Source organism: Mobula hypostoma, chromosome 10, assembly GCF_963921235.1.
Source record: "Mobula hypostoma chromosome 10, sMobHyp1.1, whole genome shotgun sequence".
In the NCBI taxonomy this organism is placed as follows: domain Eukaryota; kingdom Metazoa; phylum Chordata; class Chondrichthyes; order Myliobatiformes; family Myliobatidae; genus Mobula; species Mobula hypostoma.
The window spans coordinates 107116123-107133941 of NC_086106.1; the positions used below are offsets into that span (position 1 = coordinate 107116123).

The window sequence follows — 17819 nt, forward strand, 5'->3', positions numbered from 1 at the left end:
TATCATAGAAGCAAATTTCATCCCACTGGGAGAAGGGAAAAGGCAACCAATGAGTCACCTATTTATCAATCTGCCATTTTCTCCATGATTCAATAATCACTATACTTTCAAAAGTACTTCATAGGATATAAAATGCTTTGCTATGCTTGTAAAGGAATGTGAAGGGTGAAGCATAAATAGATGTTTGTGAATATTTAATTTTATAAAAGAGTTCTATTAAGTGGAAATAAAATACTGATTTTCTAACATGAATATAACATTGGATAGAACCAGCCCTCTATTTAAAAGATATAATCAAGGGGAACTTCCTGATGGTTTTTCTCAGAGTGTGTCCTGAAAATGTTTGTCCATTCATCAGGATTTTCCCCCTTGACTTTCTATATACCTGTCCTGATTTGTACTTGTGTGTGGAGTTCTGGTTGGGTCACTGGTTTTGCTTATGACAATAACTGTCTACCATTCAAAGTGACATATAATGCCTTAAATATCATTTCAAAAAGATTGGAACCCATGCCCAAAAGAAAACATGTCAAAAAAAAAGTTGATCAGCAAGTATATGATCATCTTTGAAAAACACATTTTCAACCTCCTCCAGCGCCACTAATAGTTAATGTTTTCAAGATTGAAATTCCACAGTAAAGAGAACTGATTGCAACGAATTAAAAGTAAGGCCATTTATCGGAAACTATTCCTTCACAGTTATCTTACTTGTGCTTTATCTTCACTGTGACTTAAAAATAATTTTTCACAGCAATGAACTGTAAGTACAATAAGAAATATTTTATTATTAATTTAACTGCTAAAGAATTTGTAGGGAGTTACAATGGAAATAAAAAGTGTTGAAGTATGCTTATATTTGATTTATTTGGGGTACAACCAAATAATCCTAGCTAGTGGGGGAATCACCAATGACTTTAAGAACTCCCTATTCAGCTTTCAGAGTTGGTAGAGTCTGGAAGCATGCAGGTTAAAATGCAAGGAACTTTGTAGGACAGTTGGAGAGTTTGTTAAGAGCTAACTGGCAGCCTAGTTCTGAAAAGGCAGCCTCATAGGTAAGTTCAATTTCTTGCTTCTGCATGAAAGATTTTTAATCTGAATTATTTCCATAGCAACACAGATAAATGGCAGCAGTAATACCATAATTGAGCTCAAGAGTTGGGGTGTGGGGGAAATGTATGCAAGTCACAAACTTTGGCAAGAATTACCACTAAGTGCATAAATGAAGTTTATGCATACATTGATGTTATTTTTGTTTTAGATTGTGAATGATGGTTCTACCAAAGTTTTACAAAGATCAACAGTACACTGCTTTAAAAAACGAATGCCTACAAAACCACCAACTCTTTGAGGATCCTTACTTTCCTGCAACAAATGAGTCGCTCTTTTACACGAGGTCCCCTCCAGGAGTAATTGAGTGGAAACGGCCAAAGGTAATAACATATTTAATGTCTGATCTGATATGAAGTGTTGTCTTAAATGTGGAAATACTTTCATTGCAGCTGCTCAGTGTGGAAAATGCATTGTAAACTGACATTGATCTTATTGTGATGTACAGAGAAACTTCATGCTGCTTATCATTTTTATGATGTGGTTTACATTGTAAATAAATGCTGGTATTTATACACATTTTATTCCATAATCTGTTGCTTTAGCTTCTTTATATAATTCTTTGCTCTTTATAATCATTGACTGTTGTTTTTTGTTGTGTGTGGTGCAAACTTCTAATACATGTATGTGGTGAATAAATTTGGTCTGTGATAATGATACACCAAAGCTTTCTTGTACAAAATTTTAAAAATCTAGGGATAACTGGATGTGAATGCTGCTTTTTCAGAAATCCAGTGTAAGTTCAGCTGGGACAATGCAAATAAATTCCTGATACAAGCAAATTGTTACCATGCTTTCAATTTCTGTCTAAACTAGTTCAGTAAGCCCTTTGATGGGGGAATCTGATTAACTTATTCCAATATGCACACTGACTTGCTGAGATATAAACTTCACAGTTTATTATCTGCCTTGGTTAATAACATTCATGATTTGTTGCCAGCAATGTGTAGTGCTGTATTAACGTGTAGAAATATTGGGAGCTTTAACATTGTACAATGCTCAATATCATTTAATGTGGGTAAATGTGAGGTTATCCACTTTGGTGGTAAGAACAGGAAGGCAGATTATTATCTAAATGGAGTCAAGTTAGGAAAAGGGGAAGCACAACGAGGTCTAGGTGTTCTTGTACATCAGTCACTGAAAGCAAGCATGCAAGTACAGCAGGCAGTGAAGAAAGCTAATGGCTTGCTGCACTTCATAACAAGGGGAATTGAGTACGAGAGCAAAGAGGTCCTTCTGCAGCTGTACAGGGCCTTGGTGAAACCACACCTGGAGTACTGTGTGCAGTTTTGGTCTCCAAATTTGAGGAAGGACATTCTTGCTATTGAGGGAGTGCAGCGTAGGTTCATAAGGTTAATTCCCGGGATGGCGGGACTGTCATATGTCGAAAGATTGGAGCGACTAGGCTTGTATACTCTGGAATTTAGAAGGCTGAGAGGGGATCTTATTGAAGCATATAAGATTATTAAGGGATTGGACACGCTGCAGGCAGGAAGCACGTTCCTGCTGATGGGTGAGTCCAGAACCAGATGCCACGGTTTAAGAATTAGGGGTAGGCCATTTAGAACGGAGTTGAGGAAAAATTTTTTCACCCAGAGAGTGGTGGATATATGGAATGCTCTGCCCCAGAAGGCTGTGGAGACCAAGTCTCGATGCTTTCAAGAAAGAGATGGATGGAGCTCTTAAAGGTAGTGGAATCAAAGGTTATGGGGATAAGGCAGGAACTGGATACTGATAGTGGATGATCAGCCATGATCACAGTGAATGATGGTGCTGGCTCGAAGGGCCGAATGGCCTACTCCTGCACCTATTGTCTATTGTCTATCATTCTTCACATAGAGTTCCCTAATATATTTAAACGTTTTGATGAATCTTTAAAGAACCACCAATCAGATTTGTTTATCATTAGAATTTAAGAATCGCACTTTGAGAAAAGAAAATGCTTTTTGTTATAAACACATGCGCAGTATTCCTTGTATTTTAATCTGAAAATGAGAGTGCATGTGTTTCATTCCTTGCACGTGCCACTGATTACGTAGGTGTGCCTCTATCCTTTTAATAAAGGGATCCTAGGGGCCATAGAATAGGAAGTTTGACAAACATACTGGAGTTCTTCCAGGATAGAATGAACGCAGTGTACAGAAGGGAACAGATGGATGTTATTTACTTGGATTTCCAGAAGGCGTTCAATAAGGTGCCACATAAAAGATTTATCCATAAGATAAGGATGCAGGGAGTTAGAGGTGATGTATTAGCATGGATAGATGATTGGTTAACTAATAGAAAGCAGAGAGTTGGGATACAGGGGTGTTACTCTGGTTGGCAGTGAGTGGTGTGCTGCTGGGCCCACAACTGTTCACGATTATATATTAATGATCTGGAAGAGGGGACTGAGTGTAGTGTATCAAAGTTTGCTTATGATACTGTATTGAGTGGAAAAGCAAATTGTGCAGAAGATACGGAGAGTCTGCAGAGAGATATAGATAGGTTAAGTGACTGGCCGAGGGTCTGGCAGATGGTTTACAATGTTAGTAAATGCGAGGCCATTTACTTTGGAAGGAAAAATAGACCAGCAGATTATTAATTAAATGGTAAAAAAAAATTGCAGTATGCTGCAGTGCAGAGGGACTTCGGTGTGCTTGTGCATGAATCACCAAAGGTTGGTTTGCAGGTGCAGCAGGCTATCAAGAAGGCAAATTGGATGTTGGCCTTCATTGCCAGAGGGATTGAATTTGAGAGCAAGGAGGTTATGCTGCAACTGTACAGGGTACTGATGAAGCTGCGCCTGCAGTACTGTGTGCAGTTCTGGTCTCCTTACTTGAGAAAGAATATACTGGCTTTGGAGGCCGTGCAGAGGAGATTTACCAGGTTGATTCCAGAGATGAGGGGATTAGACTATGAGGAGAGATAGAGTCACCTGGGACTGTACTCGCTGGAATTCAGAAGGATGAGAGGAGATCTTGTAGAAACATATAAAATTATGAAAGGGATAGATATGATAGAGGCAGGAAAGTTGTTTCCACTGATAGGTAAGACTAGAACTAGGGACATAACCTCAAGGTTCGGGGGAGTAGATCTAGGAATGAGCTGAGGAGGAACTGCTTTTCCCAGAGGGTGGTGAATCTGTGGAATTCTCTGTCCAATGAGGCAGTGGAGGCTACTTCAGTAGATATATTTAAGACAAGGTTGGATAGATTTTTGCATAGTCAGGGAATTAAGGGTTATGGGGAAAAGACAGGTAGGTGAAGATGAGTCCATGGCCAGATCAGCCATGATCTTATTGAATAGCGGAGCAGGCTCGATGGGCTAGATGGCCGACTCCTGCTTCTTAAGTTCTTGTGTTTTTGTAAGTTTTGGTGATCAGAATGGTATCAGCCTTGGAGAGGAAACCTTAATGTGCTGATGTTCCTATTCCTCCACTCCCCATGTATTTATTGCTGGTTGATCCACGGCTTTGGGGTTTCCTACCAGATTAACCCAGGCAGTATATTTTATGGGGTTTGCACAATGTAGCTTCAGCGTTCCGATGATAGAAGAAATACATGTTTGATTTGTTGATCAAGGATGTTGGATTGGGGTTGTAGAAATTGTGATTTATTTTCTTGTAGTTTAACATTCCAATGCTTGTTTATATTTTTATATAATCAACTATATAAAGTAAATAGTGACATTTCCAATATTGCAGTACAGTTGCTTTTGTATTTTTCTAGAAATTTTTGTGTCATGCTACTTGAATCTGGCTATATTATAGATTAACTAGTGTTGGCACGTGGCCAAGTGGTTAAGGCATTCGTCTAGTGACTTGAAGGTCGCTAGTTCGAGCCTTGGCTGAGGCAACGTGTGTGTCCTTGAGCAAGGCACTTAACCACACATTGCTCTGCGATGACACTGGTGCCATGCTGTATGGGTCCTAATGCCCTTCCCTTGGCCAACCGGTGGCGTGGAGAGGGGAGACTTGCAGCATGGGCAACTGCTGGTCTTCCATACAACCTTGCCCAGGCCTTGGAAACCTTCCAAGGCGCAAATCCATTGTCTTATGAGACTAACGGTGTGTGTGTGTGTGTGTGTTAGATTAACTGTTATCAGTGGAGTTGTGTTTTATCTCTAGCCTGAGTATGAAAAGACCACGAATGCTTCTTCTTTCCTTCATTTTTTTCTTTGTTCTCTTGATGCTTGTTTTTCTTAGCTCTTGTAACACTTAATAAAAATGATCATAAGCAAAAAGTTTTATGCCTTGCTCTTGACTTCTGAAGAACCTTTGGATCGCAAAAGTATCAGGATCCAGCACTAGCTTGTTCTGGCTGGTGACGAGTTATTTGAGCTTTGGGGGAGCTACTTCCATCCATTTTACTTCTGACATGCCTTGCAAATGGGAAGACTTTGGACAGATGAGAGGTGAGTCTTTCATTGCAAGATATCCACCTCTAACCCAATCCTGCGCTTACCATTTTTTTATTTGTCTGTCCAGTAGTTTTCTGTTCAAGGGGGTTTGTACTAATATATATCCACAGCTTTCTATGTGTGTGTGAATATGGATATTGACCCCTTCCCGGTATTCTGGGTTGATCAGAATTTCTAAATCATTTCAGCTGTAATAAATGACATTCAAATGATTTGTTCAAATTCTGGTTAATCTGAGCTATGCAAGTCTGGCTTTTACTTTGAAACACTTTGAAATATAGCCTTGGATGGAAATAGAGCAGTTTGCCCAATTTTAGCCACTACCCTTTTATAGATAATGTAAAAGCCTTGGCAGATGCAGTATCGAATAAACTATAGTGGTTCCATACAAGATTTGTTTTTGACCAAAGATGGTTAAGAGGAGAGTTGATAAAAGGGTTCATAATTATAAAGGATATTGCAAAACGTGTTCTCTTTTGCAAGAGGGCAAGAACCAAAGGACACACTGAAGGTGATGAGAGGGAAAAAAATAATTTTCATCTAATAAATTCCTCAGGGCTAGATTTGATTGGTCAGAAAACTGTTAGAATCATAGCTTTTTAAAATTAATGTAAGTACCTGATTGGGAATAAAAAATACAAGGTTATTGGGAAAGAACTGAGATGTGGATCTAACAGAATCTCTCTCAACAGTTTGCACTTGGACCACAGATTCATCCTGTTCTGTGGACTTTTACTGGTGTTATTTTCAACAATGCCATTGCACTAGAAATGGCTTATTATAGTCCTTTTTTCAAAAATGGTTTAAACCCAGTTGGATATTGTTTAAAGGAAAGGAAAGCAGTGAGGCATGTGGATAGACTTTGGAGAAGTTTGACCAGATATGGAAATCTACACACTCTCAAGAGGTACAGTGTGACTTGCCACTAGACTCCAAGTTTGAATTATCTGAGAGAAGTTAAGCTCAGGTGTTGGTAGTGCTAGGACACAGTTAAAGGGTTTTATTTGTGCCTAATTACAAAATAATTTAACCTCAAGGGGTTTGATAATCAATGCAACTAATTAGCACTTTGTTCATTAAATCCCATGTGTCATTAATTGACTAGTCGTTTGGAAGTGGATGCTTATTTTTTATGTTCGTGTCAGTGGCTGGGCCAAAATTTACAGGCCATCCCGAATTAACCTAGAACTGAATGTTTATGTGGGCCATTTCAGGGGGTCAATTACGTTGCTATGGATCTGAAACTGAAAAAGAATAGCAGGTTTCCCTCCTTGAGGGACTGCATTCAAATCCAGCGCTTTCATGGGTACCTTATCACTATATCTTCCAATTTGTGTCATTTGTAGACTCTTGGAGTTAGTCCTACATCAGAACACTGGATGTAGTAAACTCACTCAACTAACAGTTCTGAGTGGTACAACCGCATCACGGGCCGAAGGGCTGTAATGTTTTATGTAACATTCAGTTTTAAAGATACATTTGTACGCATGACACTTCTTGCCCTAATAAAAAATAATGAACCATCAGAACAATTGACTATTTGCATACATTAATTAAATCAACTTTGCAGTTACATATGTAGCCCTCCTGGTAAGCCTCAGGCTCGCTCAGCTCGCTTTCCTCTAGGGGGAGCAGCCTTCGGACCCACCAGACTGGGTAATCAAGTTTGTCTGGAGGCTGTGTGATGTACCCCACCCCGCCAAATAACAGACAATACACCATATATGATTAAATGATTACAATTTATAGATATTACTGGAACGGGGGAGGAGAAGATGGCAGTGCGCGCGGCCACTCCGGTGATGATATCTGTTATCTGTCAAGTAGAATACCATGCACAATTCTGATTTGATGGAGACAGACGTGAGAAGCACGGAGGAACATCTGGAGAAACTTCTGAAATGCCCGCTTCGCTGCCGCTGCTACTGTGCGATCGAGAATCTCCGGAGGGGAAGGCCCCGAATCCTCGGCCTTGCCTGTTGCTTGGCGGCCGGGATCAAAAGCGCTCAGCAGAGATGGTGCTCAGTGTCGGTGGGCTGGTCGGAGGCTCGAAGTTTTCAGACGGACCTAAGAGTCGGCTGTGGTCGGATGCTTCCAGGGTGCTGCATCAGCAAGTTTGCGGCACTGGATGTTCATGGCAGGGAGAATTTTCTTCCTTCAACCGTCTGCGTGAGATGTTGGGACTATCGAGACTTTGAGACTTTTTTACCGTTCCCATGGTCTGTTCTTTATCACACTACGGTATTGCTTTGCACTGTTGTAACTATATGTTATAATTATGTGGTTTTTGTCAGTTTTTTTAGTCTTGGTCTGTCTTGTGTTTCTGTGATATCATGCTGGAGGATCATTGTATCATTTCTTAATGCATGCAGTACTAAATGACAATCAATGAGGACTGTGTGTCCTCATAATCTAATCTAATCTAAACTATATAATTAATAGAGATAAAATATAAAAGGAAAGTAAAAGGCGCCAAACTTATCAAAGTTCAACTTCTTCGTGCACAGTTGGAGCTCTAGTAACGGTCGGTTTTCCACCGTTCGATCCCCTCTGACCACCTCGACCTGCCGCCTGGAACCAACCACGGTGGTCGACCAGACTCTCCTCACGAGTCTGTTTTCGTCTCCTCTCCTCAACGAAGACCCTGGACCTCGGACTCCGGCTCAGGGTCAGCCCCGTCGGCCAGCTCACAGCATCGTGTTTGTTGTTTTTTTTTGTTTTTTTTTTGTCTCTCTGTCTGCCCCAAAAACCCACGCATCACAATAGCTTACAGACACACAAGAAAGAATAACATCGATCCCAGTTGGTTAGCAACTGAATACACTCTCTCTATAACCCAAACATGCTGCTAGCAAGAGAACTTTCTCAGCAGTTAACACAACAAAGAAGCCATTTTAATTAGCCTACGCAGTAACATAAAAGAAGAAACCCCTTACACTCTCCCCCCCACCAAATAAAGTCATGTCCTCATGATTTCTAAATAACTTGCCAACCATTCCTGCAGCCACAAAAACGCAATCCAGGTACACACAGTGACATTGCTCCCAAACAGTGGACCTTAGGCCTGGTCCTACGGGGGCTACATAGGCCAACCTATCTGGGAGTTTCCTAATCCTCTGAGACCTCCGTATCCCCTCACCTAAACCCTTCAGGCTCGGACACTACTAGGGATACCTCGGGTCTGCTTGCCAACTCCTCTCTCAATCTCTCACTCATGCTCCCACTGCAACTCGGAGCCCCCTATCCCATGGCCGGGGCCCCACTTCTGTTCCTTCAGGGTCCTGCAGTAACCCAGGCTGCCCACGGCTAGCCCTCCCCACTACACCTGACTCAATGGGGGAAGGGCCAAAAGTCTCTTCCTCAATCAAGGGAAAGTTAGCGAAAGGCAGCATGTACCACACATCCCCCACATCATCCTTCGAAGCCGTATTCTTCCTCATTCTCTCCATCAGTAGCTGCTGTTTGATTTTCTCCAAACTGAAGCACTTAGCCTGGGCTGCCCCTGCAGCCTCTACAGCCTCCTGCAGTCGAGACGTCAACTTCTCCTCTGACTCCTCCAACTCTCACCCCAGTCTCAGCAGTTCTGACCCACGCTTCATGTCCATCTCCATCTGGGACCCAATTACACCACCAGCTTCTTCCAATCTGTTCTGGATCGATTTCTTGAGTTTCTGCTGATCCTTTCGAAGATTGGACATTGTTTTGTCTCTCTGGATTAACTCATCAGTAAATGACCATAGTTCCAGCTTGGAATCTCGTTTCTCCGTCTCCACTTTGACAAGCGTGAACTCCAAGTCTTCAATGGTTGTCCCAGGCTCCGGCACTCGCCTCACATCATCGTCCCCCAAGGCGATTCTAAACCCTAGGCGATCATCCACATACGCCAAAACTCCAAGCACCTCCACGTCCCTCATGGTCTTCCCCATGCCCTGCGGGAAGGTTGCAGGGGCTCCGGACATGCCCTGGGGCATCTTTTCGGATCGAAAGAATCCTAGGGAACCTATAACGGCCATCTTCTCCTCGTCGGCCTCACTCATCGGGATCTGGCAACATCCACTCCTCAGATCCAGCACATTAAACCACGTCGCACCATACAAGCAGACCGTAGAGTCTTTGGCCCTCAGGGCGGTATTCTGGTCAATGACAGTGTGCCTGTTCAGAGTCCTATAATCCACACACACGCTACCTACATCTTCCATAGCTACAGAGTCCAGTCGCCGCGACCTCTCTCTCACCAAGCTGTCTTCAGCGGTTAACTCCCCTCCCTCGTGGTATTTTGGAGCGTCTACTAAGAGGGTCTCACCCTCAGATACTTCCCCCAGGGCGTACCACAATAGGCTCTCGTTTAAATTCGGTACTGGCCCAAGGCTGCTACACATGTCCTCACAAGCAGCTCGAAACACTGGGTGCACAGACAATGCCCCCATGAACTCCAGGTTCACTGACCAATAATCATCTTCTGGATAATCACTGGCACTGGTACCCCAAATCTCCAGTGCCCTTAATGTTGTCAAGGGTAAATGCTTTAGAAAGCGGTTGTAAAATGAACTGCACAACAACATGACCTGTGCCCTGGGGTCGAGGATGGCTTTAGCATAGCTTCCATCTATCCGTAACGGCACACGGGGGCGTGGTCCCCCTAAGCCTTCAGGAATAGGGTCTTTTCCTTTCGGAAGTTCCTTGGTACATTGCTGGGAATGTACTCCCCCAGAGACCCCAAGCCGTTCCCCCACTGGGCCTGCACTAAGTTTGCCGACACCTCTCTGATCAGCTGAACAACTGAACCCTGAAATGATCCCCCTGGCACTGCAAGCAGTTTGGCTGCCCTCCGAGCCAGAGAAGATGCACTGAAAGCTTTTTCCCCTCTTTCAGATAACTGGCAGCTGTCACTACGGAGTAATTGAACCTGACCATTCTAACGCCATCAATAGCCCGCCTGCTCAAACTTTCAACCAATCCCTGTCGCTCAACTGAGCACTGCCACTCATCTAACAACTGAGAGATCCACTCTGCCCACGTCTCGTATGCCTCCACCCCTTTAGGGGTGGACAGTATCCCAAAAGCCAGGCAGAGCCTGCCATAGCTGGAACATCGTTTATTCGCAGATACTATCTTCGAATCAGACCACTCTTTCCTCTCACTCCTAATAGTATGGACAGCCTCTGGTCCCACCACCAACACGCATGCAGTAATAACCAGCAATCCCACAGAGACACACATTACTAACCGCAATCCCACTGAGACACAGCAGCACTGATTTAAACAGGGCAATCACACAGCGCACCACTGAATCCAATCCCGGACGAGCCCCCAAGTGTAGTCCCCCTGGTAAGCCTTAGGCTTGCTCAACTCGCTTTCGTCTAGTGGAAGCAGCCTTCGGCCCTGCCAAACTGGGTAATTAAGTTTGTGTGGATGCTGTTTGATGTACCCCACCCCGCCAAATAACAGACAATACACCATATATGATTAAATGATTACAATTTATAGATATTACTGGAACTATATAATTAATAGAGATAAAATATAAAAGGAAAGTAAAAGGCGCCAAACTTATCAAAGTTCAACTTCTTCGTGCACAGTTGGAGCTGTAGTAACAGGGTCAGTTTTCCACCGTTTGATCCCCTCTGACCACCTCGACCCGCCGCCTGGGACCAACCACTGTGGTCGACCAGACGCTCCACACGAGTCTGTTTTCGTCTCCTCTCCTCGACGAAGACCCTGGATTTCGGACTGCGGCTCAGGGTCTGCCCCGTCGGCCAGCTCACAGAATCGCGGCCACTCTCTCTCTCCCCATCGCGCCTTCTGCCCCAAAAACCAGCGCATCACAATAGCTTACAGTCACACAAGAAAGAATAACATCGATCCCAATTGGTTAGCAACTGAATACACTCTCTATAACCCAATCAAGCTGCTAGCGAGAGAACTTTCTCAGCAGTTCACATAACAAAAAAGCCATTTTAATTAGCCTATGCAGTAACATAAAAGAAGAAACCCCTTACACATATATTAAATTTTGCTGTAAGTTTTGTAAATATGACCAGTTATAAATGTACTCAGTCTTTTTTTTTGCCTCCTCACTTACATAAGGCTTCATTATGAACTGTAGTGAAGATATCATTCTCGACCTTAATAATTCCGGAGGATCAGTTTCTCCGATATGGTTCATACAGATTGAGCCTAGCTACTTGCTCTGCAACTGTTATTTCAATATTGTTCTGTTCATAACTATGCATAAATTGAACCAATTAAAATGTGGCATATGGATGCAATTTAGCACTGGGCAAAATGATTAACTGCTATAGTAGTTACATTTTACATTTCAGTTCATTGCAAGGTACAACAAAATGAATTGCAACAATTCCTATTCTGGTTGTTTTTTTAAAAGGCTGATTATAATTTTGCTTTTGCTTTCAACTCCCCAATCTAACTTTCTGTAGACTTTGGACTTTTCCTCTTTCCTACTTTTTTTTTGAATAATGGTCATATTCTCTGACTATCCCTGCTCTGAATTGTCTGTTGACTGACTTGTGCACTAGGCTGACATTACCAACGTTCCCTCTAAGGTGTGTGTGTGTGCACAAATCTTTTGCTATTAGCACACAAAGGAATTTAAACAGTGCACAAAAGGTTCTCACCCTCTACTTCAATGGAATATCAAGTATATTTCACGATCACACACAATCACATTTCCTTTTCTGGTTTCTGATGCGGACAGTGTTGACAACATGGAGACTGCAAACATTTGTCTGCAGATTTTAGAACAGGCTTATTTATACTGTTTTTATTGAAGAAACTACTGATTCCCTGTGTTGAATTCCAAGGAAGCAAAGGGTGTGAATCGCAAAAGAACTGCGAGTTCATTTAAAGTGAAATGGCTTATTATCCTTAGAATAGCTTCAGGTTTACTCTCACTTAAAAATTCAGTGTGCATATGTTGTCACTGGGCATTGGTCCTTAAGTATTGTTATAATCCACCAAGTAAACTCTCTCACTTTGTATTGCAGTTTGCCCTCAATGGATCCAACTCAGTCTATGCTTGATTTGAGCCATTCAGCAATTCTGTGAGGGAACTAAAAAAGTTTGAGACACTGAGCTCTTTGGAGCTTACACAGATCAGTATTATCAGTGTGTGATTCCACTGGTATTGCCTCACACCCATCCATTTATATTACACCCTTCTGCATTTTAGCAAGGGCCCAGTTCCGCAAGCTGACTGTCATGTACTGTCCCAACGGGTATTGGACTTGCCATCAAGGTTTGTGAAGAGTCCAATTGTTCTGGGGGTGGGGGACAAGTCACTTTTAAATTGGTTACTCAAAATCAACTGTTCTGTCCCCACTCTCAGAATCTGTTGTCCTTTGGGAGTCCTCTTTCTAATTTTCGGCCCAATTAGATTTGCTCTTCAGTTCCTGTTTCTCAGCCCACTGTCATGAACAATGGACACTTTCTTGGTATCTCACTGCCTTCTCAATGTAGTGACCACTTTATTTGTTACAAACAAGAAACAAACTGCTTTTCCTTCTGCAGGTATTGCCTCACCTGCTGAGTGCTTCTAGAATTTTCTGCATTAGTATCAAAAATCATTCTACATGCACTCAGCTTATTTATAGATGTATCTATGTGCTTAGCTATGGTGTGGGCCTGTCCTTTTGTGCTTGTGCTGTATAAATAAGCTTCAAAATTGATTTAGGACATGAGAGACATCCCACCCTGCAAAAACTCATTTCAGGGAGGTAGCACTATCAATTTGCAGGAGACTTCCGGGAGAGGTGGGATGTCTGCAATAGAGTAGCTCCTTAGCAGCTAGCCAGCTAGGTTAAATAACGTTAGCTATGCTAATGAACGAATGACACCTGTTAAACGCACCTCAACATGTCTTTTACAGTCTTAACCCACCATGGGCAATAGAAAAGTCACTGTTGCAAACAGTACAGCGAGCAACACTGTCATTATTTTGACCCCTATTAGGCAGGGGTATACTTTAGTGTTGTCTGGGGTGACGTACGTTTTATATTTTCTTTTTTTGGAACACTCTGCCACTCTGACTTTTTTTGGAATTCTCTTGCTCTCTCTCGCACGCTTGCTTTCTCGCTCTTGCTCTCTCGTGGTCGCTCAATTGCGCTTGCTCTCTCGTGCTTGCTTTCTTGCTCTCGCGCTCTCTCTCGTGGTCGCTCACTCGCGCGTGCTCTCGCGCGCGCTCTCTCTCTCTCTCTCTCTCTCGCTTGCTTGCTTTCTCGCTCTCTTGCACTCGCTCTCATGCTCGCTCTCAAAAAAAATCAATTTCCGGGACATTGTATATAATTTGCGGGCATCAGGGAGCCACTACTAATATGCAGGAGACTCCCGGAACTTCTGGGAGAGGTGGGATGTCTGACATTACAGCACAATAACAGGCCTTTCATCCTAATCTAACCCTTCTATCCTAGATAGGCTTTCCATTTTTCTATTGTCTGTGTGTATATCTAAGAGCTTCTTAAATGGCTCTAATGCATTAACCTTTTCCACCTCCACTGGCAGCAAACTCTACCCACCCACCTCTCTCTGTGTGCTTAAAAATAAACTACCTCTGACATAACTATACTTTGCTCCAATCACCTTAAAATGATGCTCCCCTTCATGCTAGCCATTTATGAATGTTTTTAGCTATTTCATTCACTAAAGAACAGTGTAAATATTTATCGTTTGGCTACTCGGTTAAGAAATTTGGAGCAAATTGCTGACAAAGATTTTTTTTTTCTTTTTTTAATTAAACATTTTCTTTCTCGTTTACTCGTTCTTAATTTTGAAATTGTCCAAATCGGAACAATTGTCCTTTCAAAACAATCATTACTGATGGTACTGTGAACCTAATGCTCTTATCAGTGGAATATTCAGTTTAGAGTAAGGAGCAATATACCCAAACCTCAATCTAAGCCTCATTGTCTGACATCGCGATTAATAATTACCATGCAGTAGCCTGATTTCTTTCTCTGCCTAATTCAGAGGCATTTTAGTCCAAGCTGCCCTAATTGAAGTTGACCTAATCTTCCTGCTGGATTGATTATTATCACTATAGATGATGTTTGTACTTTTTAAAACCTATTAATTAAATCATTTAGATTTATGGCATTCATTTTATCAGCAAATTCCTGTGCCTTCTCAAAATATTGCTCCAAGTTTTCTTCATTGTGAGCTAGAGTGGTTCAGGCTTGTACACTGATTCAGTTTGAACTTCAGCTTTTTTTTGGGTTAAGTAAGGGCTGCTATATTCTGTAACCAAAAAGTCCAAATAACCCTTGTGTGTTTAAATCAGGAGTGTGGAAGCAGCAATCCAGTTTGAAAGTCTCATTTGAAAGTGATGAGAAACACTGTATTTCTATTTCCATTCAACTTGGAGCTGCTGTGATATAAAGAGTACAGACGCAAGAAGTGTTGGAGGAGCTTGAGGTGTGAGCTTGGCCTCAGTGATAATCTGTGAGGCACGGAGTACTGTGGACACGCAATTTTACAGGAAGCCATCACTATGGAGCCCGGGTGACAACCAGACAGACAATAGAAACGGACAGGTTGAGCAAAGAACATAAACAATTACAGCTCTTTGGCTCATGATGTTGTGCCAACATTTTAACCTACTCTAGAATAAATCTAACTTTTCCCTCCTACATGACCCTCAATTTTTCTAACATCCATATGCCCAAGTTTTTTTGAAAATACTCCTAATGTAGCTGCCTCTATCACCACACATTCCATGTACTCACCATTCTCTCTGTAAAAAGCTAATCTTTTGACACCCCCATACTTTCCTCCAAATACCTTAATATTATGTCCCATTTTATTAGCCATTTCCAACCTGGGAAAAAGTCTCTGGTTACCTGCTCGATCTATGTCTCTTATCACATACATTTCCATCAAGTCACCTCTCATCCTCTTTCACTCTGGAGAGAAAAGCACTAGCTCACTCAACCTACCCTCAAAGGACATGCTCTCTAATCCAGATAGCATCAGGGTAAATCTCCTCTGCACCCTCGTTAAAGCTGTGATTGGCAATAATGAGGTGACCAGAAATGAACAGAATATGGCCTTACCAGGGTTTTATAGAGCTGCAGGAGATGCCCAAGAGCATTCTGCTCCCTAATGAGTGTTTGGGGAAAGTTCCCTGGGGAGTTCAGCCAGAGCCAAGAATATAAGCTGAATGATCAAGGGAGCAGTGGTTACAGGGGGGAATCAATATTTAGAAGAAAAGGCAGGTTATGCTAAATCTAACTTAATTATAATTACAGCCTCAAATTGACTCTCCTTCCCCCTGCTCTCCATCACAGCTGTGAGAAGTGAGAAGGGATGGCATATTAAGAGTGATTAACAAATGTGGTTTAGATGATTGACTGAAACAAAGAGACCATTGTTTGGGAGAGAACAATGGCCCAAACAGTCTGAAGGACAGAGAAGAGAAAGGTAGATGCTTTGAGGAGGCTTTGACGAGGACAAGGTCCTTAATATATTGTAAATGTCTTCACAAGAGGGGGTAAGTAATACAGTAGTTTAAACAAAGGCAAAGAGTAGTAGTTCAGAATCTTTAAAATGGATTATTGCCATGCTCGGATGAAATTTATCCCAGATGTGTAGCTAGGTTTGATTTCTTTGCAACATGAGAAAACTTGTTTCAAGTGCTAATTCAAAATCATGGGAGTATAAGATGAAATAAATAGGAGGGACCTGCTTCTGTGATGGACATTAACCGTCCAGGGCCCAGGGTCCCTTTTGTGATGGACATTAACTATGCAGGGCCCAGGGTCTCTTTTGTCCGAGCTCAGCTTTCTAACACAGCAGCTGACTCTTCCAGAGATCAAAGAGTTGTTTTTGAGTGAGTTAAGCTCCCAACCAATATTCCTTGCTCAGTCTCTTGTCATAAACGAGAATAGTCTTCAGTTCTTAATGTAGCTTGCAAGCAGTTATCAATCCAAATTTAAAAGGACAGCTTTGCAAACAAACAGCACTGTGTATAGACTCTGACTGCTAGTTCATTGTACAGGGCAGACTGATGAAGAGAGGGAATGTAAGACAACGAGGTTTTGTTAATTGGGCCTGTATCAAACCAGACAATGCAGGTTAAGTTATTTAGTTCAAAGAAGTTTGCAGACCAGATTGATACTATCACTTAGCTCATCAAATAGCTAATCTACCAATAGTTGTGATATTTGACTACTCAGAGAGTCAGTGTTAATTTTAGCCCTTTGGAATCTGACCCCAGAAACTTTTACACCATCTCGGTGAATTTTGGACTCAGCATAGAACAGATGGTAAAGATAGCGTTCAGTCAGACTGTCAGGGAAGGCAGGAGTATAATGGGATAAAACTGCAGCCAGCAGGGTGAGTATCAGTGCATTAGGGATGCAGAATCAAAAAGGGTAACAAATTTAATATTCAAAGTGTTATATCTCAATGCATGGAGTATAAGAAATAAGATGGATGATCTTGTTGCACTTTTACAGATTGTCAGGTAGAATGTTGTGGCCATCACTGACTCGTGGTTGTAGCTGGGAGCTGAATATCCAAGGTTACATGTACTATCAGAGGGACAGGAAGGTAGGCAGAGGGAGTGGTGTGGCTCTGCTGGTAAAGAATGGCATCAAATCAGTAGAAAGATGTGACATAGAATCGGAAGATGTTGAATCCTAGTGGACTGAGTTAAGAAACTGCAAAAGTAAAAGGGCAATATATAAAGGCTTCCCGGCAGTAGCTGGGATGTGTGATATAGATTACAATGGGAAATAGAAAAAGCGTGTCAAAACAGCAATGTTATGATAGTCATGGGAGATTTCAACATACATGTCGATTTGGAGAAAATCCAGTTGGTAATGGATCTCAAAAGAGTAAATCTGTTGAATGCCTATGAGATAGCTTTTTATTTAGAGCAGTTTGTTGTTGCACCTACTAGGTGATTAGCTGATTCGAGAGGTGATTCAGGAGCTGAGGAACCCTGAGGAGCCTGTGATCACAATATGGTTGTGTAGAACTTGAAATCCGATAGGGAGAAAGTAAAGTCTGACACAGCAGTATTTCAATGGAGTCAAGGAAACTGCAGTGGTAAATTGGAAGGAGATGCTGACAGGGATGACAGCAAAGTAACAATGGCTTGATATTTTTTTTGGGGGGGGAATGAGGAAGATGTAGAAAAGATGTATCCACAAACAAAGAAATACTTCAATGGCAAAATAGTACAACTATGGCCGATGGGGGAAGTCAAAGCTAATGTGAAAGCAAAAGAGAGGGTATGCAACAAAGCAAATATTAGCAGGAAGATAGAGGATTGGTAAGTTTTTAAAAACTTACAG

The 17819-nt window shown here is 42.0% G+C and overlaps 1 protein-coding gene across 2 annotated transcripts in view; it reads left to right on the forward strand.

Moving 5' to 3' along the window:
* The first annotated feature begins 966 nt into the window (after positions 1 to 966).
* Positions 967 to 17819, forward strand: part of LOC134353101 (calpain-5-like) — a 190757-nt gene continuing 173904 nt past the window's right edge. For both annotated transcript variants that reach the window (XM_063061001.1, XM_063061002.1), the window contains exons 1-2: positions 967 to 1052; positions 1259 to 1430. In XM_063061001.1, the coding sequence (XP_062917071.1) occupies positions 1266 to 1430 (165 nt within the window). In that variant the 5' untranslated portion in view covers positions 967 to 1052; positions 1259 to 1265. The remainder of the gene's footprint in view (positions 1053 to 1258; positions 1431 to 17819) is intronic.